The sequence below is a fragment of the Lonchura striata genome, chromosome 1 (assembly GCF_046129695.1).
Source record: "Lonchura striata isolate bLonStr1 chromosome 1, bLonStr1.mat, whole genome shotgun sequence".
NCBI classification, from domain to species: domain Eukaryota; kingdom Metazoa; phylum Chordata; class Aves; order Passeriformes; family Estrildidae; genus Lonchura; species Lonchura striata.
The window spans coordinates 22,895,308-22,922,578 of NC_134603.1; the positions used below are offsets into that span (position 1 = coordinate 22,895,308).

A 27,271-nucleotide genomic window follows, 5' to 3' on the forward strand; every position below is an offset into this window, starting at 1 on the left:
GCAGATTTTGACCTAAGTTGCTGATATCAGTGTCAAAGTTCCCCTCAGTTCCTGTAGGGTATGCACAGGATTTCAATCCTTGTTGTCATGTGGCCTGTGAAGTATCACACACACATCTCTGACGCTATGACAGCAGTAAATAAAACCAAGCAACACCCACTGCTTGTTTGGGCTGTTGACATGTCAGGATGATGATCTGTGTGTCTGAAGAAGCTGAGCAGAAGGCTCAGGCAAAACCCCCATGGAAGCCAAAATGAATTATAGGGCTTTTCCATCTCCTGCTCTGAGATTATTAGTCTTTTAACAGCAGCAGTATTACATTGAGCAGCTCACACATTTCTAATTTTCTCTAGTCCAGCTTCTAAACTCCCTCAGGAAATAATAATAAAAAAAAAATGAGACTAAATGGGCTCAGCTGGGCACAGGAGGTAGCCCAGCATTTTACCAGGTTCTGAGATGTACATCTTGGAGAACCACACAAGCCACACAAACTGGTGTCTGCCAGTACTTCCCTCTGCCACATGGTTAAGTCTTGGCAGACTTTCTTCCCCTTGCTTCCTTTTCTAGAATAGAAGGGAAAATAAATAACCTAGAGCTTTTTTTCTAAGTGTTCAGGTAAATCCTTTCCCTGACTAATTGAACTGGTACTTTGGAGCTTCTGGTAATGCCCTTGGAACCACACTAAATCCTGGAATTAGAACAGATGTTGCACTGGAATTTTCAAGCAGTTTGCACTAGACTGGCTGTGGCTCTGCAAGTGGCAGGAATTTTTCACACTGCTGGAACAGAAAATTGAGAATTCTCCATAAACCAGGCACAGCTAGAAATAAATCTGAATACAAATATTGGGAGAATCCTGGTCTCTTGGAAGTCAAGGGAAACCTTGACTTCATTAAATTCATTTGACTGTGACACAGCTGATAAGGTTTTTTTCCAGATGATATTTTCAGATCTTTTATGAGGGATTCCCTTACAGGAGAGAAAGAAAGGGACCGACAAGTTTTACATGTAAACCCTGTGTCTGCATTTTTTTGTTGTTTGCTATTGATAGTAGCATCAATAGGAATGAGAATAATGGCTATTAGTGTTTGTGTCATTATTATTTGTCAACAGAAGTACATGCAGATAATAACTTTGGGATCTTCTTTAACATAAAAAATTAGGTATCTTCCTGTATTTCACACACGTGCTTTCAATGCATGCAGCTAACATGACAAACACTTCTTCAAAAAAGATAAATAAAAGTAGGAAAAGAGTATGTGGAAGCTTTTATGATGATTTATCTCATAATAAAACATTTCATTACATGTGAACAAATACAGTCATGCTTAAATAATAGAAGAAAAAATTATCTCCTGCCAGCTATTTCCAGTAACCATAAGTCAGTAGCTTGATTCAACTGCCTTTACTCAGTAAGGCAACAAACCAGAGGGAGTCAAAGAATAAAAGGAGACATTAATTCAAGTGTTAATTCATAATTTAACTGCCTGTGAAATGTTCCCTTTACCAAATAGAAATTAGGTTGCTTGGCCCATAAGCCATCCTTTCACAATCTTGCAGGATTCACTTCAGAAGCCTTGATAAAAATATACAGAAAATACAATTTTCAAGTGTAGATGGAAATCCCCAATGTCTTTATCTGACAGCTACTGCATTACAAAACAGAATTACAATTTTAAAACCTTGGGCACTGGCAGGCCTCTGATGTCAGCTATATAAAACCACACTGACAGACAGTTATTACCAAGGTTAATCTCTGAGAATTAGGACAAGGCAGTCAGTTTTAATATGTCAGAATCAGCTAGGAGCCCATCTGTATCTACTATGGTCCTTACTTTCTTAAATCCAGTTATATAAAAAGACTTTTAGTCTGAAGTTGTAGGTGGTTTTCCAATGAAGACACAAAAATGTAGCGATCACCCCTTATCATTAATTCAATGTAGACCCTCAAGGCATATTTGCAGTAAAGACCTTGTGGAAATAAGCATCCCTTAAATGATACCCAGCATCTCTGACACAACAATGGGCAATTTTTTTTTAATCACGTGTGGGGCTATTGCTTCTCCTACAGATATTTTTATTGACTTCAGTAGGAATGAGGAAAGGACTTAGAACCTTTAGCTGTAGAAGGGGGGATTCTGAGCAGAAAGACACAAGTGTGATTAGAAAAAAACCTTGTTTCAGACTACTATGAGAAGTGTTGAATGTAGCCATCTTGTGAGCAGAAATTAAAATAAACAGACATTTTTATCAAAATCACATTGAGGGAAAACTTTACTAGATAGGAATTAAACAGTTAAATCAACAAACCACCAAAAAAATTGAAAAAGTTATGGAACAAGGAAACATTTTCAAAGGACAGGAGGTTCTGTAGGAGACAATAAATGGCCTTGCTTACCCTTCTCTGAAACTATATTGAAGATTTTCTATTATGCCTTTCAGTAAGAGAAGGAATTTCTCCGTGCTTTTGTTAATATGCCTGTACAGTTGATATTTGTATTTGCATCTATTCGAGCAGGTTTGTGCAAGTCATGCCACATGCACAGGGGATGCATGAACACATCCAGCATGAACAAATGCACTCAGCTCTCTGAACAGCAGCGTGGGCTCTTGTGCATGTGCAGGCACTTGGGACTTGGTGCTGCGACAGGCAGAGACTCCGTATCTCCCTCTGGCCTGCAAAATTCCCCCAGGGCTTTCAGCACCATGCTCAGGGACACATCTCCCTGCCAAGGGCTGGCTCTGCCTCTGCCAAGCCAGGACACAGCAGAGCAGATGGATTGATTACTAATGGGTATGTGGCAGATAAGGTTACTACTAGGAAACAAGTTTGAACTGTGTCATGACACCTTTCACAATAAAAATGCATCTGTAAAATACAAAGGTGAAACAATAATTAAAAGGACAGTAGTTACTGGAATGATAGGACAGTTACATAAATGCTGGAGTAATGAATGCTAATAATTAGAGAATTTGTACTTACTGGCATCATCCATAAATTCAAATTCACCCCCTAATTCAGCACTAGTCAGGTGGTACTGGTCAGGATCAGTCAGGGCACTCAGCAGAATCAGCAAGACCACTGAATTTATAATCTACAGAGAGGAAAAAGGGAAAAGGATCAGTGAAAGTAATCCATGAAAAACCTCGGGGCAGCACATGCCCACCATATTTCACACCAGCTATGACAGAGATTGTTTTCCAACTAACACTGCAATTAATTTCTCTAAGTTAGTGTAAGCAGGACTTAATTCTTCCCTAAGTGGCAGCATGAAAATTATACAAAGTGTCAATGGATTACCTCTTTTCATTCCAGCTCTATTCCACAGCAGGAAAGTTACCACTGCTCTTTCAGACTATAAAACACGTTAGCACATCAGGCAGGCATTTTGATGTTATTACAAATGGGTGTTGTAATCAAGGACTATCAGCATGGCAGAACTAGAATTGGGGGCAGACCCTGTAAAATTGCTAGATGATCAAAGAGGAGCTCTAGTACTGGAAAGGGCTGTGTTTTCAGAGGTCATGAGTGAGGAGCTGGTTCAGGTGAGCTGCTAAATGAGGAGGCCTGGGGGGGTGGAAGGAGGTGGCAATGTGAGCCCTGTGTCTGAGGCTCACATTCCTGTGTCAGATGGCACAGATGGACATTCACAACCACCAAGAAATGCAGTAAGTGAATTAAATGCCAAGAATATCAAGTGATCCAGCAAAAGCGGATTGTCAAGTATCGGCTATGAACGGATTGGAGAGGTAGCCAAGAGCTGTATTTTAAAACAAATCTGAACAAAATGCTCATATTGCTTTGAAGTCAAGAGAGCTAATTGCAGAAAAGTAGATTGCTCAGCATGAAATAATGCAGCCAGGAGAAAAGCTTATTCTACAGAACTAGGAAGATAACTGGTGAAGAAGAAAATGGAAAGAAGAATGCTGAAAACATTACACTTGGAAAGATGGATTTTATTGCTTTGGTTCTCACTTCAAAGTCATCCTAATCTGATCACAGGTTACCAACAGCAACAAGAAGGTGTAGGTGTAACAGAGGTTATTTCAAGACATAACAGGCTAGAGAATTTTTCAGGTAAGATAAGTAAGTCCTTTTTGATAGGTAAATTCCATCAAGCCTAGCTGATACCAGATCTGCTAGCAATCTTTGAAAACTGCTGAGAATAGATTGACTTAACAAAACAAGACAGGAGCAAGCATAGTTTATGCATTTTCAAAGCAGGAATGTCATGTAATGAATTTCTAGATAGACTGTGAGAACAAAATAAGAACAGATAATCAAGCAGTCTCCCCATTAACACTTCAAATTTGTATGGTAACAAGTAACAATCACCATGGGCTTGTCAAGGACAAACTGCAAGAAAGTTCTCTTATTTTCCTTCTCTGACAGAGTAAGAAGCCTTATGGACAGGGCAGAAGGCATAGATAACATCTCTGCATCTTAGCACACCTTCTGACATTGTGAGATTCTCACAAATGAGCAAGGAAAACCTGGTTTGGTTGAATGTGTGGAAGGTGAATGCACTGCCAGCTGGATAACTGTACTGAAAGAACGGCTGTCACGGATTTAAGGATTTACAGCCAGCAAAAAAGATATATTGATTAGGGTTTTACAGTATCATTGAGAGACTTGTTGTTTTAAGTGACTTGTAACCTCTACCTTTCTCTAATTTGCAGACAATGCCAAGTTGAAAGCACTCTGTGAAATAAGATTAAAATTATTTTGACAAACTAGAGCAGAATTCAGATAACAGAGCACAATTCAGCAACAAAAAGCATAGAGAAATACATTTGTGAAGAACTTCAGAAGAACATGAGGCAAAAAAGCTGAGTAAGTGACAGCTGCTCAGAAAGGAGTCCGAGTATGGCAGTGAATTAACTGAACACGACTCAGTGGAATCCCATAAGCTCATTTTTATGGCTACATGGTGCTGGGCAGTGCTACAGAAACCTGGGCATTAGATGCATAAACCATCCTCCCACTTGCCCTCCACAAGCCTCTGCAGAAAGGATTCAAAGTCCTTCTAAAATGTACAAGGAAAAACCCTGGGGAGGATCCTGCATCAGAACAGAGGGTAGTGAGACATGTGGAATGTAGGACAGACAGGGAAAAAACTGAGGTTGCTTAGCAAGGAAAAGGTAGGGGAAGGTGCTCTCAGTCTTTTATGAGCAGAAAGGCAGGGAAAAAGAACAAGGCAACAGACCTTCCTCCAGATCCACTGGGTAAACAGATCTGAATTATAGCAAAAGAAAACTGAAATTAAACAGTGTGGTGAACAATAAGAAGCAGATGGAGATTGTCCGGAGGGGGTTAGAGATGGTCATTACTGCATGTTTACATATAATAGTTAAATAGCTTTTTGTTGGGAACACTGTAGAATGATCTTGGCTTTCTCTTGGTTTTGAAGACATCAGATAACAATCAAAATTCAAAGTTACATTCCATAAATCTCACTGGGTTTTAATCTTATCACAACCTAGTTCTTGTTGTATACTCCTTTGTGGAAAGCTAGGAGATATAAGCCAGTAATAAATATGTTACCTAAGAAGACTATTCAAAATGTCCAAGCAATCAGAAACCATAAATGTAGAGTGTTGCTATTTTAAAGACATATTTTTTGGATACAGCTATAGCCAGAAAATTCATAAAATAATGACATAGGCGCTCTACTTTCTCCTTATGGATATGTCCTGATTCAGATTATGTGATTGTCAGCATTGCCTTAAATTCTGTATAAGACATAGATGTGTTTGCCTGACCTGAAGTCTGCTGCAGTCAGTAGGAATCTCTCTAATGCTCTTTTAGTGCATTGCTTTTCTGTTCTATCAGTTTGTTCTCTTGAGATTCTCATAGTCATCTGAGCACTTTCCAGCTGTGCTGTTAGCAGTGCAAGTGAAATACACCACATGTTTGTTTGCTCCTCTTTCTCCCAGAAATGTGTGCACAGTTGGGTGTATTGTGTTCATTAGGGTTTTCCTCCTGTTTTGAAAGTGATGTGACTGTTGAATTTTGAAAATTGCTGTGATGCATAAATTCTGTGTGTCTAAAAATTTACTGATGTAATGTTTTCCAAGGACACACAATCAAGGATAAGAGCATAAAAATTATTCCCTGTTGGTATATGCAGCTGGTATGAGAGTTGAAATCTCCATTCCAGGAAAAGCAAAAGAGATTCTTTTGATAGGGCCAAAATTTCCTTCAAGATGTTTTACATTTCTTCAGCAACAAATAGTGTAACAATCAATTAGCAATGCTTAGAAATCATTTTAATTATGCACAGTTTCAGGAAGTCACTAAACCCTGTACCCTCCCAATGAGACACGCTGTCCTCCTTTCATGGATGGAGAAACTGAAACTTGTCCATGGTCATTCAGCAGTGGGGTTGCAGCAGGATGCTCTCCCTGGAATGGGGTGAAATAACTTGAACAGTGTCCTGTCTGCAAAGCTATCAGTGCCTTTGGTGTTGAACAATGGCTGAAGCCAAGTTGGAGTCAATCCCCAAGTCTGATAGTGAGAATGTGGTAGACCTGGTAAAATACGTGGATAAAGGAACAAACGAGTGAGACTGCTGATAGTTTATCTAAAGGTCCTGAGCTGACACAAGTGGCCTGGAGACAGAATGGCTGATAGACAACCACCCAGTCCCAAACTTGAACAGCAGGGTCTTCTACCACACCCCTTCTTGGAGTGCATGTGTGGGGACTTCTCCCTTGTGTGGGGGTGCCCTTCAAGGTTACCCTTCAAGGCTGAGTGAAAGAAACGGGCCCTTGGTCACTGATATGGGTAACATTGATATGTTAATAATAATTAAACTAAATAAATAAAATAAATAAAAAATAAATAATAAATAAATAAAATTAACTAATAATTTTTTTGCTAGCTTTAATACAATTACTTCAGTATTGCTTCATTGTGTACTACAATCATTGTTATAGCTCTTATATTGTGTAGAAAATAATTCTCATTAAGATAGTTTTGTGTAATCATAATAATAAAAAATTATATATATTTATTTAAATATATTTTCTTTGCTGTTCTTTATCCTGTGGGACAAAGTTGTATAAAGTTTCAATTATACCTATATAATCCTTTAGACCTAAACTGTTGACAAAGTCTAGGGTTAAGATTAGATCCAGCCATACCAAGACTCCTCCATGAAGAGTTTAAAAAGCAAGGGGATCCTTTCTACACCCTGTGACTCAACAGGAGGGTTTCTTTAATAAACTTTACCTGGACCTTATTAACAGGAATAAAATACAAATTGCACTATCATGTCAGAACCTTGACCACTGGGTCCTACAGCTGATTGCAGCCCCAGTGCTGCCAGGGGCTCGGGAGAGGGGCTCTAGAGACACTTACAGGGCTTGTTCGACCTCCACAGCCCCAACCTGGGCCTCTCCACACCCTGCCCATGGCCCAGGACCCCAGGCAGGTCAGCCTGGGGCCATCAGTCTCTGTCCCAGTGGTACAGCATGGCACCAGTCTGGTGGACCCTGTAAAGGCATGTTGCATCTTGTCTTCAGTTGTGTCCCTGGTCCCAGATCTCTTTGCCTTGGGTTGGTTTATCACCTGTCCTGTTGGTGAACCCCATGATCAGCCCCAGTTCTGCTTCTGGGCCCTGCAGGATGGTGTTCAGAGTGCCCTAACAACTGGACAAAGAACCTACAGAAAGTCCTAAAAATGTCCAATTGTGCCCTTATTCTGATAATGAAATAAAATAATTATTTTTTCAAAATCCCAAAATCTTACTTCTCTGGCAGCCAGATGGAATTACATCCACTTTTATAATCAATGAAGGGGAGGAAAATAACAGCTTTATAGAGACCACAGAATGTATGAGGCCAAGTGGAAAGAGGAACTATTATGGAAGAGACATCCAGATACTGCAGCAGTAACTGGAGCTCCTGCTGTGGGCTTACAAAACATAATTTCAGATTTGAGTAGAAGACACTTTAAACAGCAACAGCTGTGTGAGGAAGATGCATGCAGGCATGAGCAAGACAGGCAGCAGGTGATGAGACTGGGACTGACCACCAGCCACTGATGCTGCTTCCACCTGCACCGTGATAAAGAACCAGCAGCTTCAGCACAATGTGAGGCAGCTCTGCTGGAGACAATGTCCAGTGTTTAGGATGCAAGGACACAACCTCATGTCTTCCACTGGCAGCATCCAGCAAATAGAAACTATAAATGAAAATTTCAGACTTCTATTGTCAATAAATCACCTTTTTCCATGTCATTTGTTACAGAGGTCAGCAGTGAATCACGGGAATAAAATGCACTGCATCAACAGGTGATCAGAAAACAACTATCACTATAATTTCAGTGACTATAACTTTTGTAGAAGTGCAGCTGCATGGTGTCTATCCCAGCTTATCTAAAATAAAATTAGTTTCAGTAGCTCCTAAGAGCATGCTATTAACACCAGTCTACTGATGATCCCTATCTCAAGCAGACAGAGAAATGCTTTTGCCAGCAACTTACATAAATGTCAGTAAACACTGAAAGAATTGCCAGGAGTTATAATGGCTTTCAGTCAAGAATCAAAATAAAATAGCTTAGTTAAAGGAGTTTAGAAGAGGAAATATTATGCTCACTTTAAATCAATACATTGCATTAAAAAATAGAGTGATGTTTCTATTGAAGTCTGTAGGTTCCCCTCTACAAATATTCTACTGCAGTTCTCCCAAGACTTTCTAATGCAGTGAAGAGAGATAGCTATAGTTACAGGAAAAAAGAAGAGTCCCCCCCCAAGCTTTTTTTCTATTGAGGGTTCAATTTATAACTGAATCCATGCATGTTGCAGTCTGAGTGTTATGGGTGGTGAAAGATGTTTATAGGTTTAATTCTGTGACTGCTTTCAGCCTCACTGAACTCCAGAGAGATCCACTTAAGCACTGTCCTTAAATCTCTGCATAGGTGGAGAACTAATTCCCTGCCTGTGCCCCTTTTCACAGTTCCAGGGCTGGTTTCATGACACTGTGAAGCCCTGTAATATGTAAGAACTGGCACACCGAGTTCTAGCATATTTTTAGTATCCCACAAAACTGGCATGGTTTAGTTTGTTGTCCCCTCCAGAGATACTAAGGAAGCAAATTGCCAGGGACATTAATTTTAGTGGTAAGAAATGCTAAATATATTTAGTAAAACTTAAGAAAATCTCTAGCAAAACCCATGTATCCTCTCCTCTGTTTATCTCCAAAAAACTCAAGGCAATTTTATGAGTCTAGGCACCTGTTCTCTACAGAAATGATAGAAACAAAGCATCAGTCGTAAAATACTTTTGCTCCTTGAAACTAAACAGAAGAGTATTTTCTAGCACTTGGGTATTTGAAGTCAGTATCACTATCAGAAAAAGTAAGAATGAATGGAAAATGTCTTTTAAGTATTTCAATGTCTAATTCTTCCTATCTACTTTTCCCTTTTCACTAAGCATGTTCTTTGCATATTTTCTTAATTTTTTCTTTAGTCATAGAAGATATTAATAAAAGCAAGAACACTTTTTTTTCATCAAAAGGACAAAAGAACTCTACAAAGAAAAAAAAAAAATCAGGTTCAGGATTTAACTAGCTCATGGTAGATTTGCACTATATTTTACCAATAAAGGGTTCAAGCTGAGTGCTGTGAAGAGCAGGCAAATAGCACACAAGAAACACGATGATCCTTCTGCATACCCAAGTTTCTTGACTAGTCTCACAGCAGTGATTCAATCACTTTCCCTCTGGGGGCTCAGGAGCTACATCTGAGCACACCACAGCCACTGCAGGAATGGAGGAGCAGGAGGACCCTGGGTGTCAGGGTAGACACCTCTTTTTCTTTTTTTTTCTGCTGTGTAAGCCTTCTGCCTCATGCTAATGAAAATGTTTCAACATTCCAGTGCTTGGGGACAAGCTGCAGATGTGTTAGTGATGCACAACTTAATGAGTGGTCCAAGTTAGAAACCCAGACACTCTCAATTATCTTCTCATCCAATGGAGCAAAACAGCCTGAACACAAACAGAAAGAGGGACACTTGAACTTGGGTTAAAAGGGAATCCTTCGCCCCTTTGACCAGTGAACTCATTATCAGGCATTATTACTGAAGCCTAAAGGCTGAAAGAATTCAGAAAAGGATGAGCTATTTATTAAGAAAATGCAAGTGTTCAGTCATATCACAAAAAATCTTAAAAACAAAATATAAGCCCTCCTGTTTCAGGTGACTACCCAACCTTAACATTACAGGACAATAAAAGAAAATGTTTTCCCTGAATAAGTTGTTCTTTCTCCCTGTGTGGTCTCTCAAAGCATGGTTCTGGGTGCTATCTGAAATATTGCACTGGAATAGGGAGAGCTTTAGTCAGGTCAGAAGTAGCAATCAGGTTTTTATATACTTTAATTTGGAGAAGATGGGTTATAGTCTGCAATTCGTGTTGCTATTTTTCCATGCCACTTATGAGACGGCAAAGAATCATCCAGGCAGGCTCAGACTTGCACATTACAAAGTCCATATTATAGAGAGCATGTAATAGAAAGCTGCATAAAATATTTCAATCAGATTTTATAAACAATTTCAGCTTTGATTGCTACGACACTAAACACTGAACTTTAAAGACTATGCTGATTAAACTGATATAGGAAGTCCAGAATAACTACCAGCACTCTTCTATACAAATTACTCAACTACTGCCTACTGCCAGCCTTTTAGCAGGCTTAAAGCCCAAACCACAAGAGGTCTGTTATTAGTGAAATATGGTAATGGTTAAATTTATTTTTAAAAAATGGATGGGCAGATTGTGCAATATGCACGAGAGATTTCTGCCTCCCTAGAGATAGTTTGTTATATACTTGTGAGAGATGGAAATGTTATAGTTTGTGGCTTAAATATTGTTATTAAGGACTTTTCACACATTAGGGCAAAACTGTATAAAGAAGCCGCAACCACCAAACCCTCCCCTCTCTGAAGATGCCTCAAGAGGGGAACTTGGGACTGAGTTAAACTGCCAAGGGAACTTGAGATAAGATAAAGGTGACACTATTGTTCAATAATCTCATGTTTAGGGAGAAGGAGACAAGAGTAAGGGAGAATGAAGTATGGCCCAGAAAGCCGAAGAACCCAGCAGCTGTCCTGAAAATCTGCTCTGGCTGGGTTTGAGGTCAGGGAGGCCATAGCCCACAGACTCATCTGCTGAGTTTGCACAGATTCCCTCCCAACCAAGGGGGCAGGAGGAAAGTTTTGGATGTGTGGCATAACCTCAGGTCAGAGACAGTGAACACCCATCGTCCCTTACAGCAACCTGCTCAGCTGTGAAACCCCCAACCCCACAGGCCACATCCACGGCACATTCACGTAGAGGCAGCTGAGGGGGTGCCATAATCCATCAAAACCCCCCCCAAAGTGCTCCCCAGACTTATTCCTAAGGCCTTGCACCAGAGCCTGCACTTGATGCAGCTGCTCCAGAGTCTGTTGCAAGAGGCTGTGTCAAACTTGCTCCTGCAGGGGAGGTCCCTGGGCATTCCCAGCTGGCCTGAGTCTATATTAATCCATTGAGCTCTGTGTTTTGCAGGACCCTCACCACCAAAAACACCAGAGGAACAGGATCAAGAGGACACCATCAGGATCCATGGAGTGGTGATATGTTCTACTTAATCTGTCTCTCTGTCATGCTCTTCTTCTCTCTCCTCCTTTTTCTATTTCCTTCTATCTCTTTTTACCTCCCATTTGCTGTTAAATAAAATCCATACTACTGACTTTGGCATATGGTCTCGCTTGCACCTTAATTTGGGCAGAGGCATCTCTTTCACAATTTTAATAATTGTATCATAACATTATTTAATCTTAGTCCTTCTCTGGTTTAAGGAAATAAACTATTTGTATACAAATGTATCAGTGGTCTTTGTTACTTTTCCAAGGTATTTAAAGAACGTTTAACCTGTATCTAAGGAAAGTCCTTAAAATGATTGCTGAGGTCTTCTGCCCAGCAAGACCTCTAGGGAAATATTTATGGAGAAATATAATCACGTATACAATTATATAATTGCCAGATAAACTCACAATTTCTCCTAGAGGTCATCTTGGTTCAGGATGCAGTGGAGAACTAGCAAAGAATTGGTATGAAATAAAACCTTATTAGAAGAAGGGTTGTTCAACTGGGATTTGTTTGATTTCTGCAATTGTCCTTCACTTCCAAAAATGCGTGTTTGAGCCTCGCAGGTGACTGTGAAAGCTTGAGGGCAGACCTGCTAAAGTGTCACTGTGACATGAGTTGTGGCAGCTCCCACAGATCTAGACTTTTGTGTGCACTTGTGACAGAGCATGGGCCAGGCAGCATCACTGTAGCTGCTTACCTGGGCTGGACTGTCCAGGCACCCGCTGGCCCTGGCCAGCAGAAGGATTGTGTGTCCTTCAGCCACTGCAGCCCCCACGCTGTCCGTGCTCAGGGTCCCCTCCACCCTCCTTGGACTGGCCACTGCACTGCTGAGAGCAAGCCGCATACAACCACTTCATTAAAAAAACAACCTAGCAAAAACCAACACCAAAACACACCAAGTCTTTGAGCCATTATTTTTACATAGCCACCACTGGCAATATCCACAGAAGCCGTACAAGTGACTGCACCCTTGAAGCACTCTGCAGCCCAAGGCAGGGATTTAGTTATGCAAGGAAGAAGTGGAAGGATGGTACAGTACAGATAATTACTGTAATAGTAAAGAACATGATCACATGTATCCTGGCTGGCTGGCCACAGTTTTTTCACTGTTGGGAAATGCATCTCTCCAAGGTGAAAATCTCTCACAAACCTGTGTTTCTGCCAAAAGCGTTTGTCCTGTCTGTTTTAAGCAGCTTAATATATCTCTGGATAGAACAAGACTTTGCTCAGCACATGCCAGCAACAAAATGAAAAGCAGTCACAGCACTCTCAAAATCCTTTCAAGGCTGAGTATCAGGATGACAATAGTTAGAGCTAACTGCAGATACCTGAAAAAGAGCTGACCCACAGGAGGTCCAGGAACAGTGTGCTAGGCTCAAGTCCATATTAATTGCCTCCCTGGCAATTCACCTCATATGGACCAAGAGCACTCTCTCACACCTTCAGACACAAGTGTGGGTTTTTGCTTCTTATTCTGCTGTTTGGAGATTTGGGACTTTAAACCTCCAGCCCTGCTTGAGAACAGCACAGAAATCGCCCTGCACATCTTCAAGCCTCGGCCACTTTAAACTTACAGAGTTTTACAGTCAAGGCACAAGCCTCACAATAAAACAAGAGAAAAAGAAAGCAATCAAGGAAATTAATTCCTGGCTATTTTGCAACATCCGTTCCATATGTCCAAGAATATATAAGACTAATTGCATTTTCACTGACGTCAGTCTAATCAACGATCAGTTTAGGAAGCTTAATGTGCTCTCCTCTGGCTCACTAGGAGATACATATTAACCTTCAACAGAACTTTCAAACACATTTTACTTGATTAATGTAATACCTCCTCTCCTTTCTATAAATATATTCATGATTTTTTGTATAAAAACCCAAATGTAATTATAGCATACTGAACTCTTAATGGGATTCTTTCCTTCAACAAGCATTTATGTAAACTTTGCTCCTCTTACAACCAGCCATCTGTTTTGTCACTAGAGGGAATTTATTAGCCAATTGAAGGCCTTAATAAGAAAAAAGAGGTATTTTACAAAGGTTTACAGTTTATGAGCTGATTATTGTATTGATTACATGAGACAACTGTGCCATTATCAAGACAACTGATGCAGATTATCAGCTGTCACTGCAATGATTACATACTCTATTTTATATCCTCAAATACCTACGGTGGTATTTGAGGATATTAAAAAAACTGCCTATGTTAGGGGATTAGAGCTTAAAGACATTTTCAGAAATCCTTGTGTTGTGTAACAGACTAATAAACAATTCAGTAAATCCAAGGGCTGCCCAAAAGACATTTTCAAGACATTTTATCCCTCCAATGACTTGAAAGGTTTTTACAAGAAAAAACATTTTTAATGTTTTAATATCATACTGATGTATGAGAGGGTCTGGGACAAACTAATAAAATGCTGCTTCTACTTTTTTCTGCAGCAAAGGAAACACACAAATCCAGCTATTTTCACCTAGAGCAGAAAAGACAGATAACTTGGGATATGGTGCACCAATGAACACAGCCTTTGTTCAGATAAGCTTTTTGGTCTGTTCAGGGCTGGATTCTGACACACACAGGTAGGCTCTTTGCAAGCTATTGTTAGCTAAGCTAGAGTGATTAGGCTCTTTGCAAGCTATTCTATTGATTGTGCATTTAAATTCCTTCCACGTGTTCCTTTATTTTGTAATTCAACTGAAAAGGGCCTGAAGCATGAATTGGAGAAAAAAAGATGGGATAAGGTCCAGCACTGCAGAAACTAACCTGGGCCTGTGCATAGCATGAAAGAGTTCTTAAAGAAGTTCTCCGGATGACACTCTAGAAGCTAATAACTGTTAAATTATTTAACAATGTCTCTCTAGAGAAGCTACAATCAGAATATGGTTATTGAGAAGGTCTTTCAGGTAAGATCATTTTGGTCATTTTGATCATTATTGGTCGTTAGTTTTTACTACGACATACCTAAAATTCATACATGTGGTTTCAGTTTGTTAAGAAAATACCATACAGGGCCTGAGCAGGTGTTTGTGTGCAGAATCAGTCATTTTTTCCCCCACAGAATTGAAGGTAATGAAATGGATGTTATCCAGTCCAAGAGCATAAACCTTGAACCTCCTTTGACTCCAGTCTCAGCTGGATATTCAACATGTACATCAATCATCAGGGAAGCCTTTATAAGTAAGAATTAATATTCTCCTTTATTCATAATGAATTCCAAGTTTTTTATCCATTCTCCACAACAGCAAGCATGTGCATAGCAAGAGTCTAATGAGTTACTTGGGAATGTTACTGTTTTTTTCCATGACCTTGTCTTTCATCTTATGAAGTGCAGACAATAGAAAAACTAATGATCATTTTGTAGACATGGCCCTTGGGACATAAATATTTGATCAATTCAGCCACTTCTATTAGAAGAATTTGGAATCTCAAGTAATTTCACATTATGAAACTTTTACTTGCTAGTGGAGAAAATTCATGTACTGCCAACACTACATCTCCTACCAAGGGGTGGGAATTAGAAATGTCATTGGCATCACCCAGCTATTTCCCCTGAATATATAGCCAGGTCTTGGCCATGGAAGGGCAAACACCTGGTGAATCCACAGCAGGCCCTACTCTGTAAGAATCCTTTCCTCAGTGTGGGAATCCAAGGCTTTCCTCTGGCTGCCCTGGGACCCTGGCAGGGGGTCAGGAACCCCCTGTACAGAGCCCCAGAGACATTGTCTCTGATCTCTGTCCATGGAAAAGAGTTTTCAATCTTGCAGGATGAATTACAAGCTCTGAGTGTTTGATATAAGTAATAATTAAGTGTGGCACGGGTGCAAAAGTAAAATTTTAGGATTCTAGATTAGGGGTTCAAAGGGAACAAGATGGAGGAAATTGGGAGTGTTTTGTCCTTTTTCTCCTTCTTCATGCCCTCCATGTTTCACTGTAGTGTTGGCATTTTTCTATTGGTTTAGGTTGGGGACACACACTGTTCAACGTAGATGATAGATTATTGTACATTATTATAAATATAGCACAGGTAGTTTCTGGTATATAATGTTTGTAACATCCCACTGAGGGCAGAGCCCCACATGCTGCCCTGCAGGACAGAGCTGCGGCAGGGCAGCAGAACATGTTAGGGATAAGCAAAAATAAACAACCTTAAAAACCAGCACAGATGAATTATGACGACTTCTTTGGCAATGGGGCAGAAAGACAGAGACTTTCTACAATCTTGGGATCATCAATACCTCAGATTCCGACACCCCGGGCCAGCAAGACTGGGCTGTCACTGGCAGTATTGCAGGATAACCCCACACAACCCCCAGCTGCATCCCACTGGCACAACACGGGAAACGACATCCCTGGCTAATATGAAGGAACTGAGCCTTCAGTGAGCTGGCTGCTCACTTCATAGAGACATAAAATTGAAAATCCTTTCTTTTTAGCCCACTTCATTCTATATAAAGACAAAGCAAGCTGATTTTCTAAGTCAAACATAAGGCCTCATATCGGTATTCATGACAATTCCCACAACCTAACGCTGAGATAACACCTCAGGCTTTTTGAGTGTGCAATTTTGTTCTTTTTGCAACTTCAGTTCTTTCAGTTTTGAAAATCTTGTGATTCTCCCAGGTTTGCAAATAATCAAGAACTTCTCCTTAAAATTTCTTTATTTTCCCTAAAAAGGCCTGTTCAAGGGAGCCTCAGTTACAACTGTTGCTGATGCGAGTAGTCTCAGGCAGTGTAAAGCTTGCAGCAGAGTGGATGGAGCAGCTTGGAAGGATGCAGTGCAGGGATATTTTGTTTACATGAGCAGTCACTGCTGATCTCTACCCCCTGCCAAGTAAGCCAAGATTACTGAAATCTTCTAACTGGTATTTAAGCACATTGCCATACATGCTGTTGTGCATGAGGCTTGAAAAATGCCAGGACATAAATGTGACCTAGTCACACACCATGTATTTTTATTCTCCTTTTGACATCAGATCAAGTACACTCTACCAATCTTGTTAGTGATTTATTAAAAAAATATGGATATTGATCTAGTACCGATATCCAACTGTGATGGACAAAAACTCTCTAACAGTTTAAAGTTAGAAATTGTATGTTTATTCAATCCTGGGCAGTGTGTGGGTTAGCTCCCAAATACACACCGCACCTTCCAGGTGATTACAGAGTCTTTTTATCCAAGTATTGAATACCCAAAATACAAATACATATTCATAATTCTGGTACATCCCATTCCCCGCTTCGTATGCTAATCACTCCAAAAGCTATTAAGCATGTGTAGTTTGTCCCTTGAAATGGGTTGGTGGTCCCTTTCATGGTGATGGGTCCCAAAATGAGGAAGTAAATGAAGTCTTCCTCATTCTGACCTTTCTACATTTTCAAAGCAAATATGACAAATGAACTCTTGGTAGAACTCCCATTCCTTGTCTTCAATTGCTTTCAGAACAGAGGAGGCTCACAATTGTCTTATGTTCCTAAAAGCTATTTGTCAGTTTCTGTATTTTTCATTATAAACCCAGCTAACTAAACATTGTGCTGACAAGCAATCAATTATTAGTTAACTACTAACTCCTAACTTCATCAAGGCCTACTCATTTATTTTAATTAACTCTAGTAAGGCTTACTTCTAACTAAAATCTTAGCTCCTCTAAAATCTCTAAATTCCTTAAAAGTTACATTTCATCAGAGTGTTCAACCTTAAATCAGTAAGACCATAGCACATTGTGCTTTTCTTTTCTTTTACAATATAAATCTACTCCAGTACATTTTTTTCATCATTAGCATTCAATCCTTCTATTAAAAAATGACTGGGACAGAGATAGATATTAGACATGCTTTCATCAGTATATTCAGAAAAATCCAGAACTGAAATGTCACAACTAGCAATTCATGCTGAGCTTTCCACAAATAGCACCTCAAACATTTAACCTACCATGGCTAAAAACTTCGCCTTGCTCTATTTATGTTCTTACTGCACATCCTTCAGTGAGAGCCACACAACTCGATAACTTGTGGTTATAAAAGGTTCTCAGCCTTCCATTAGTTTTTATTTTTAGCCCCTCACTGTCAGGACCTCAGGGAGCACAGAGGGAGGGGCAGCGGCTCCCCAGGCGTGGTAAAGGTGAATCCACAGCAGGTCCCGTTCTGCAAGAATCCCTTCCCAGGACCACCAGCACTGGACTGGCTCTGGAGGTGTTGCAGGGTGCTGGGGGTACTGTGGGACCAGGGCTCTGCTGCACTGAGGCAGGTAGCAGGAGGCACTGGGCACACACAGTTCAAAAAAGAAGACTCCTTCTTTTATTCTTTTTTTTTTTTTTAACTGATACCTTACAATTTCACCTTCTCACCACCAAAGTCAATCAGAAATATCAGGATTCCTGTTATCCCAGATGATGTCAGTGGATCCTCAGGGTGTGCAGAAACTCCACTGTCACTGTCAGGAGAGTGGAAAATCCTTCCATGACACTGTCAGCATATCTGATGTTGCTCCTTCCTTGTGTTTTAGACAAGGAAAGTGGAGTCCATTTCCTCAGGAAGAAGACACGATGTGTTTATAAATGCTGTCACTGACAGGAGTGTTGTTATTCTGACTCACCAGCACTGACTGGGTTACTTGGGAGCTGAAATGCCTTGACTCCAGCACCCACTGGAAACCAGAACTGAAGATGGTTCATTTCAGCATTGTCACCGTCCTGAATGGCACAGTGACAAAATTCATCTATTGGAAGTGACTTTCTAATTTTCCTTGGCTTGTTTTTGTTGTTTTTTTTTTTTTTTTTAATACAACACTTGTAAGACTTTTGTGCCCCAAACTGTTTCTGTGTGACTATTGTGACCTCTGATTTCATGCTATAATACAGAGATGTGTACAGTCCATCTCAGATAAAACCTCAAAAATTAATAACCAGCCAAACCAAACTGGTCCTCAGGTTTGAAATAAACATTAACCCCCAGCCAGCCATAGTACTGACATTTTAATCCTCAGCATAATGTTTGTATTTCACATTGCAGCACCCCCTGTTAAGCTTTTCTCCACAAGGCAGCACACTAGTTCCTCAAGTGTGGGCTATTCTATAACCCCACTAGATATTCTTTTCAGGAAATTTCCTCTAGCTAATCCAACCTTTACAGGTTACTTTTTACACTGAAGTACCTCAGTACTCAGTGACAGTATGCACATTGCACTATTATGCTATATTGCAGTATCATGCAGTGGTGTGTTATATTATTCTAGATGCAGTACCAATGGCTCTACCAGGAAAAAACTACTGAAACACAAGAGCTATAGAAACATTAGTATTCTGAGATCCATTATGTTCTAAAATAGAGTAAAGTTAAATATTTATTTCCCAGCTATTGACATGTTATGAGACCATTGTGTCTGTGGCTGCCGTGCTTGTGCTGGAAGAGCTCTCTGTTTCTGCCCCTCACTTTTGTGGGAAAACTCCCTCAACAGCAGCACTGATGACTCCATGTGCACTCAGCTTCCTGCTCTCCCCCCACTATTTGTGAGACCCCAAACACTCAGTTAAAACATTAAAATTAAAGAGCCCCCAGCTTATCGATGGGGGGGGGTGGTATGTTGAGACACAGCACAAATGCTGTGCCAGCACTGCTCAGCAGCAGCCCAAAACTGGTGTGTAATCAACACCTTTCCAACTCCCAGTGCACAGCGTGGCACTGGGAGGGTTGCTATGGGAAGATGAAGTCCATCTCAGCCGCTATTTTTTCCACATTTACTCAGACATTAAATTCTGCCTCCTGAAATTATGCTAACTCAAAACTGGTTTAACATGTGAAAATGTTGTGTTAAAAGTTTGCCAAAACTTCTAAGCTACAGCTTTTTTCTCCTTCAGATTCTACTACTGAATCATTGTGTTCGTTGTCATAGAATTAATAAAACTTACACCTCACAGGTAGAGAGAAATGAAAAAGCAACAAGAAAACTATTCATTCTCTAGTTTGATTTTTCTCAAGTAATTTCCTGTAAGGAATAATGGCAAAGAGTATATAGAATACTCTTATAAATAGTATATAGAATATGTTGGCGTTGCAAAAACTCAAGAGATGGTTTTTGAACTTTGAAGTAATGCTCAGAGGTCATGTGTGGTTTGGAGTAAAGCAATCACCCAAAATACATGCAGAGAAAAAAATGCCACCAGGACAACATCTATTTTAATGTTAACCCTCAACAGCACATGGTAACCAAACCATATTTTTTCTTCTGAGCCAAAGAAATCCACTTGTATATGACTTGTCAACCAGATTTTTCAACCAGGGCCATTCATTCAAGGAGCTACTCCTTCCTTACTTTGTTTCCTAACATAATAGGCGATCAAAAAGGTTTTGCATTTATTATCTACATGCCTCTAAATATCTATTCTTAATGAATAAATTTAAAATTCAAATACTTGCAGTAGCACAAAAAGCACAGAAAGAAGTGCGTATTGTATCAGTTTGAAGTAATTTAGAAATCCACCTTGAAAAAGTTATGAAAGCAAAAGAAGCAAGAGCTGTAAATCAGGAAATACCTGCTCATAAGAAAGGAAATTTAAGACCAAATTTTGCAGTAAAATACTATGTGAAATTGGCCCACTGGTATTGAAAGGTTTATTACAGATTAGGTAACAGTCTAAAAAGCTATCAGATTTTCCTTGTATCCAAGCCCACCTGATGCACTTCCCTCTTCCTCAAATAACTTTAGGTCCACTGAACAGCTAAAATATCCCTGTCTCCGTGGAGCCAATGTGAAAACGCTTCGTTCATTCAGTTGAAGGCAGAAAGAAATAATAAGCCTCCTAGAAGAAATGTTCAAAAGCTTTCAGGTCATATTACAACTTAGCAAAACTTAATTTCAGCCAGGCAAAGAGAGGCATCTTTTATAATACTATCAGCACAGGCTGTGGATGTTGCTATTAACCATATTTTATTAAACCATGAGGAAGAAATGGTTCAACTAATGCACAATTTTCTCAAAGGTGAAATACATATTTTACAGGTCCAGGGCTAGCCAGGGGACCCCACGAAGACTTTTCATAATGACAACAGAACCGTTTATATGATTTCTAGGACATAAATGTCAACCTAGTTTTTGTATTACACTGTTTGAATTTATTTAATGAGCTGTCCTACAGTGGAGGCAGCCCTGCATTTTTCAATTGCTTCTGCAGGGAATTTCAGTAGTTAGCAAATAAACCCGGGTCTAATCTGCTTCCATCTGCAATCATTTGAAAAATGATGCTTGGCAAACACCTCTGCACAGCCTTGCCATCAGACAGAGATTGATTCCTCACACCGAGAGACTGAGCAGGCTGAGAGTGCATCTACGTTACCTACAGCGAACAACCAGTTCTTTTTATTCTAAAAACCCTGCGATTATGGCTGGACCAGCTCTGGGAAAACTGCTTTTCCCACATTGCGAAGGATGGGGAAACAATCGTCAGAGAGGAACTGAGAGCTTAACGCGGCTCCTCCTCACCGAGTCTTTCCCCGGGTCAAATAACAGAGCATCAAGCAGCCTTTGGTTACAGATGGTAACGCTGATGCCTCCGGGCTAAATTCCTCACTCACGTCCCGTAATCTGGCAGCAGGAAGATATCTTTCTAGTACCTGCGAACTGGAAGGTTTCGGCTCCCTACCAGGCAGACCAAAACGCTACTGCCAAACGATTACCTGCCATAGAGGGGACAGCAGGTGACAAGAACGCCCGATTGCTTTATGAAGCAGCGACCAGAGATGATAAAACATTATTTTCTGCGCAGAGAGCCCAGAGGCCGGGCAGCCTCGCTGGAGCTAATGCACCGGCGGGGCCCCTGTGCTGCAGCCAGCTCCAGCCTGAGACCACCCCGAAGTTTGGGGGAAAACATTCGCCCCAGGGGTCTTCACTTATCACATTTTCAGCCCCCATACAGCTTTTGGGCTGAGGCCCTCCCGCGCCTGCCCGTGCACTGTGTCCTGCCCCGCTGCCCTGAGCCCCGAGCACGCACACGCTGCCCCAGTTTCGGCGCAGCGGCGCCCGCCGCTCGAACCGCGCGGCTCCTCCTGCCACCCGCCCGGGTCCGGCAGCCGGAGCCGCTGCCATCGGCATCCCCGGGCACGGAGCAGCCCTCGGGCTGCCCCTGCGGCCGGCGCCGAGCGCCCGGAGCCGGGGGCACGCTTACCAGGTACCAGACGCCGAGGATGATGGTGCCGGTGCGGACATGGCAGCAGAGGCAGCAGCTGTTGGAGTAGAAGCGTGCCCAGGGCGAGCTCAGCATCTCGGCGGCTCCTCGGAGCTCCGCCGCTCCGCGCCTCTGTCCGCGCCGTGCCGCGGGGCGGGGCCGGGCTGGGGCCGTCCCTCCCGGCGGGCGGGACCGAGAGCGCGGCACGGCACGGCACGGCACGGCACGGCACGGCACGGCCCCGCCGGGCGGGCGGAGGCAGCTCGGCAGCCCCTGCGGGCACCTGTACCCACAGCAGCGGGAGGGTTTGGGCTGCGCAGTTCAGGGCGTTCAGCGAGCTGGCAGCCCGGCCCCAGCGCTGCCGGGCCAGGGCCGCTCCCCGCGGGATGCGCCCCGCGGGATGCTCACCCGCCCGGAATGAGCCCGGGGAGGACGAACCGGCTCGGCGCTTCCTTGACAAAGCTGGTAGTTCGTCTCGCAATTTTTGAGTGGCAAACCAGCAGAAATAAACTCAATTTCTCTATAAGGAAAGATAATATCGGAGGAGGTCATGGAATGTTTTGAATTTACCCCAAATTCTGTAACCATGAACATTTGTTTTCTTTCACAGTGTCCTCTTAATCCACTCCCAAAGCCGCTGCTATTGGGGTGGCTGGAATTTCCTCGTGTAACTGATACACAAGGTAACATTAAGCTCATGGTCGCTACCCACAGTTAATGCCCAGATGATGGTGGGGTGTAAGAGGGAAGGACCCAGTATGATTAGGAGGAAGGATCCAGTCCTCCGTATTCAAGCACTGATGCAGACTTGAGCTGAACTTCCTACCAAGCAGATGACTTTTCATATTTTATTATTTAAGTCTTGCATTGTCTTCCAGATGAAATAATGAAGAAAATACTGTCAGAAAGTCTGTATATCGTATATCTACCCTGACCCTAAGCATAATTTATTTACTGCCATCCATCTTGGCTTGCTACCAAATTCCACGATTTATCATTAAAATATAACATTGAAAATGCTCCAATGCTTCCCTATATGGTTGCTTTGGGGCTCTTCATTATTTCATACATACATACATCTGCACAGAACAGGAACTTCAAGATAAAAGCTAACTTGGCACAGACAAACATTTCTAACTATGCTTTATCCCTACTTATAAAGCCGCTATGTAAATTAAATTAAAAATACTTTAAGTAGGAACTTTACATAACCTCTGTTCTTAGTTTGTCCCTTTAAAACTGGCAAGGGGTTGGCAGGGATTTTTGTGTAGAAAAGAAAAAGCCACATAGCACTGAATTTATAATTTCGACTGGATTCTATGCACAAGCCAAATATTTTCAAGATTCATATTAAAAAATGAAACTAAAATTCTTGTAGAATGAAACATCAGTATTGACAGATAGTCAAGAGGCCAAAGGAAAATCACCAACCATGGGGTCTGAACTGACTCACTGGTAACCTTGACAGACCTTGTCCTTTAGTACCAGAGAGCAGGAAAGTCAGAGGTGGAGCCCTTGTATGCATGCCTTGTGGAAGGTAGGAGCATCTGCTTCGCAAAGGCTATTGACCAAGTACCCGACCTTTTCAAAGCAGAGATGGCAATAAATTAAGGAGGATTCCATAAACAAGGACACAGAGATGCAAACCTGGTGGAAAAGGGTCAAGTGAGACAAAGACAAAACCCAAAAGTATCAGGTTACTGATTGATGGCCCATTGAAAAGCTTTGGGCAGGGTCACCTGGAGTTTGCAACTGATAAGAAAGGGCAAACAAGAAGAACTGGAGGGTTTGGAATATTTGAGGAGGACTCTGCAAAACTTTGGAAGGACTAATTAGAGGGAGGGGATTGTGAAGGAGGAAAGGGGAGGGAATAATTAGAGGAGGGGGATCAGGAAGGAGCAGAGGGAGGGTCAGACAGAAAGGGATATAAAAGAGGTCAATCGTGTGCAGTGTGGCTGAGCAGACAGCCTGCTCACCCTCACTTCTTATAAAACCTTTCTTAAATGTCTCTCTGTGTAGTTTCCATTTTCCAAATTGTGTATAAGGGCTGTAAGGAGCAAGTGCCAGCTGCTGGGGGGATCAGTGAGTGATCAGTGGGTGTTATTTCTTTGCTTGCAAGCATCAAGGTGGACTAGCTGGTCTCTACTTGGATCTTCCATGAGTCCTAGGTGTAGGAGGCACAGATGAAGGCAGCACCTTGTCTGTGGCCATCTGTGCAGCTGTCCCTGCTGGGCTTCTGTGCCTGCAAACAGGAAAGCAGCAGCTGCATCCCTCGGCCTGGGATGGGCACAACAAGCTGGGCTTTAGCAGCCGGGCAGGAGGAATTTGGGTCCTGGAGCTGTGAGAGGCCGTTGCTGTTTATAATATACTCCAGCACAGCCCTCCTCTCTGTAAGGAGAAGTTAACTGCATGTCTGCTTTCACTTATGGTTTCCCATCAGTGGCTTTAACCCCCATATTCTCAGGAGAAAAAGGAAGTAAGAATAAGCAGCAAACATCACTTCAGAGCAGTTTCCTGTATAATTATTAATTTCCATTCAAAAAGCCTGATGGGAAAGAGCAGGACATATCAGGCTTCACATCATGCTCCCGATTTATAACTAGCTGTATTTGGTTTTCTTGGCAAGATTTTGGTAGTGGCAAGGCTTCAGAACCTGAGAATTGCCACAGACACAGACCCTCCTCAACACAGCTTCTGTAAGTAAATCTTCCATGTCTCTCACTTTGCCTCACAAAGCAAGAAATGACAAGCCTGTGTTACAGAGGTGGCTTTGCATCCAGAATACCTGACCTTACACCCTGATGGTGGGAGATAATTTAAGATGCAACAGGGGCAACTTCTGAATTGGATGATATGGGAGTTTTGTCAAGGTACCAGAGGTACAACAGATTCTCGAGATTGTCATCTTTATTCATCAAAACTGGAACAGGACCAGTATGGCTGTCTTGCTCAACAAGAGAGACAAACTCAAGAGAATTAGCATCTTACGTACAAGCACTTGTTTCAGCTGTGCTAAAAAAATAAATAATTTTTACTGTGGGGTCCATATGGTAAGAAATTTTTCCGAGGGAACATTCAATGCTGAAATTAAACACTTCACAGAGGCAAAACCTGGCACACCCTTGCTCAGCCGCTGCTCAGCGTGACGGCTGCGGGACGTACCCAGAAAAAGAAATGCAGGCTCATGGCTCCTGCTTGCCCCTCCTTACCGCAGCAGAGCTGTAGATCACTAAACCCCGTTTATAGAGCCAGACATTCCCCACAGGCAGCTGGGAAGGGACACAGCCCGACTTTGCTGCCTTGCCAACTGTTCTCTGTGCTGCAAGCTGTTTAACAAAACCCAGTGTGCTCTGTGTCCTGCTTCTGCTCTGGATTCCACATGTCTCCCCCGCGATCTTCTCACTGCAGGGACAACTTCTCTCTCCTGCCAGAGGATGCTCTGGTCCATTTAGCATTTTCTTGTGCTTTCTAGTGCTTACTAGAATGAGCACTAAAATTCACTAAAATTGGTTATTGGTACTTCCCAACCCCGTTAACACCTGTCTGAGCAAGACTGCTGGAAGAGGACAGTTGGCTTAGAAACGCTTTGTGATTCCCACCTTCTTATCTGTACTCCCAGCCCACAGAGACGGTGCAGCATAGTTCAGCTGTCTTTGAATAATTCAATTACAGTGTTGCCCAGCATTGCCTACAGCACTTAAACAAAAGGGCAGCTAAAGAGAATCACATCTTCTGCTTGCAGGATTAGCCACGAGCTTCAGAGTGAACAAGGCATTGTTGATTGTTTTGTATTTAGCAAGTTAAGATAAGAAAAAAGTTAAACATTGCCCAGAAGCCAAGGTCTGGGTATTGTCCTCGTGCACAGGGAGGTTTGAGAAAGAGACTCTTATCTTAGTAAAGAGTCCTTTTGTTCAGCTTGCTTCAGAACCGTGTTTCAGGATGGCTGCAAATGATTCAACTATTTAGAGCTGTAGGAATATTTAATGCAATTAAGTTAAAAAAATACTTTCTAAAAGAAGTGAGCCTCTAATAAAAGTCTGACACTACCCTCTGCCTCAAAGACTGGCCAACATGCAATCGAATAGGATTCTGCTGCTACGATTCAAGATTCAAATTGGGTTCAAGAGGTCATTCACTCCCCTGGTTTTCGTAAAAAGGATCAGAGTGAGAACAGCATTTTTCTCCAGCATGTTACAACTCAGAACGGAGCCTGTAAGAAAGCCATTGCATTGACACAGCTTGATATGCTTGCAGAGCTAAATTCTTGTGTTTCAGCACCAAACAGTGGACAAGAATTGGTTAGTTGGTTGGTCTTTGTTTTTTTGTGATTTTCTTTTTTCTTTTAAAAGTTCTGTTTAAATCTTTAAAATTTGTTGAGAGAAATGCCTGGAACCTTTTAGCTCACTACTGGGATATTTTATCATTATTTGTCTTATAGAAGATAGTGACTCTAATATCTTAGGAAATTTATATACTTACACATTTTCCTTCCTGATGGCAAAAGTGTGTTTATTATTAACTTCCTTGGTCCAGAGCTTCATAATTATACTTGAAGGTGGTGGTTTTAAGAAACATGTTATTGAAATATTTTGATATATTGCCTTGCCAAGAGTTGAAATGTTCTCCAAGGAAAAGTTTGCTTTACTGTATGCTTCTTTCCCCCCTTTTCTTACTTGAAAGCCTCTCAATTTTGCTCTGAAGATGCAGGACTCACAAGAGGGCTAGTGAGTTCTAGAGTACACTGAGATTCAGCTCTTTTTTCTTCTGGCCTTCACATTCATGCCAGCCTCACAGATTAATTGTAACATTTTGGATGAGATTAAATCATCTGTGTTACATTTGCAAGAAACCTCAAAAATGAGCTAGGCAGTTATCTAATTATTTGGTTGGCAGCAGATTTGCAATTTGGTAACTGTGAAAAATGTTTTTGTGATTCGTGTCAATTGGCAATGGAATCAGCAAATGCTTGTATCTGCTGTGTCAAAAGCAGACAGTTCCCTGGGATAACTACAAAGAACAGTTTTGAAACTTTCTGACAGAATAGCCAAATAAAGAAAGAAAACAGAAGAAGTAAAGAGATGAGGTAGCAAAATGACTGATGCTTATAATAAAATGAGGAAGTTGTGATAAATCTAAGGGATATTGCAACAAAGTGACTAAATGCTTATGTATAAAAAAAAAACTTGATATACTTGTACGAAACTGAAATCATGTAGCAGACACTGGTGTAAGGCCTTCCTCCAGATGACCATAAGAAGGACAGGAAGCCAATGACCACCTGGAAAGATTATGAAATTGCTGATCCCAGCTTATTGATATTTGCTGATTCAGACTAACACAAGCACACTGGACAATGCTTTGTAGGCTTGAAAACAGAATATATACTCTGGTGAACTTGTAGTGGTGTGTACCATTAATGGAGCAGTGACTCCCCAGCCATCCAGAACTGTTTGCTTGCTTTCTTTAAAATAAAAGACATAAAAAT

The 27,271-nt window shown here is 41.5% G+C and overlaps 1 protein-coding gene across 1 annotated transcript in view; it reads right to left on the reverse strand.

Annotated features, from left to right (window-relative positions):
* The window catches only part of LAPTM4B (lysosomal protein transmembrane 4 beta), a 60,085-nt gene extending 38,120 nt beyond the window's left edge, over positions 1–21,965 (reverse strand). Inside the window, exons 1-2 of the mRNA XM_021543256.3 lie at positions 21,787–21,965; positions 2,984–3,095 (exon numbers count right to left, since the gene is read on the reverse strand). Coding sequence (XP_021398931.2) covers positions 2,984–3,095; positions 21,787–21,882 — 208 coding nt within the window. The 5' untranslated portion in view covers positions 21,883–21,965. The remainder of the gene's footprint in view (positions 1–2,983; positions 3,096–21,786) is intronic.
* Between the last annotated feature and the right edge of the window lie 5,306 nt (positions 21,966–27,271).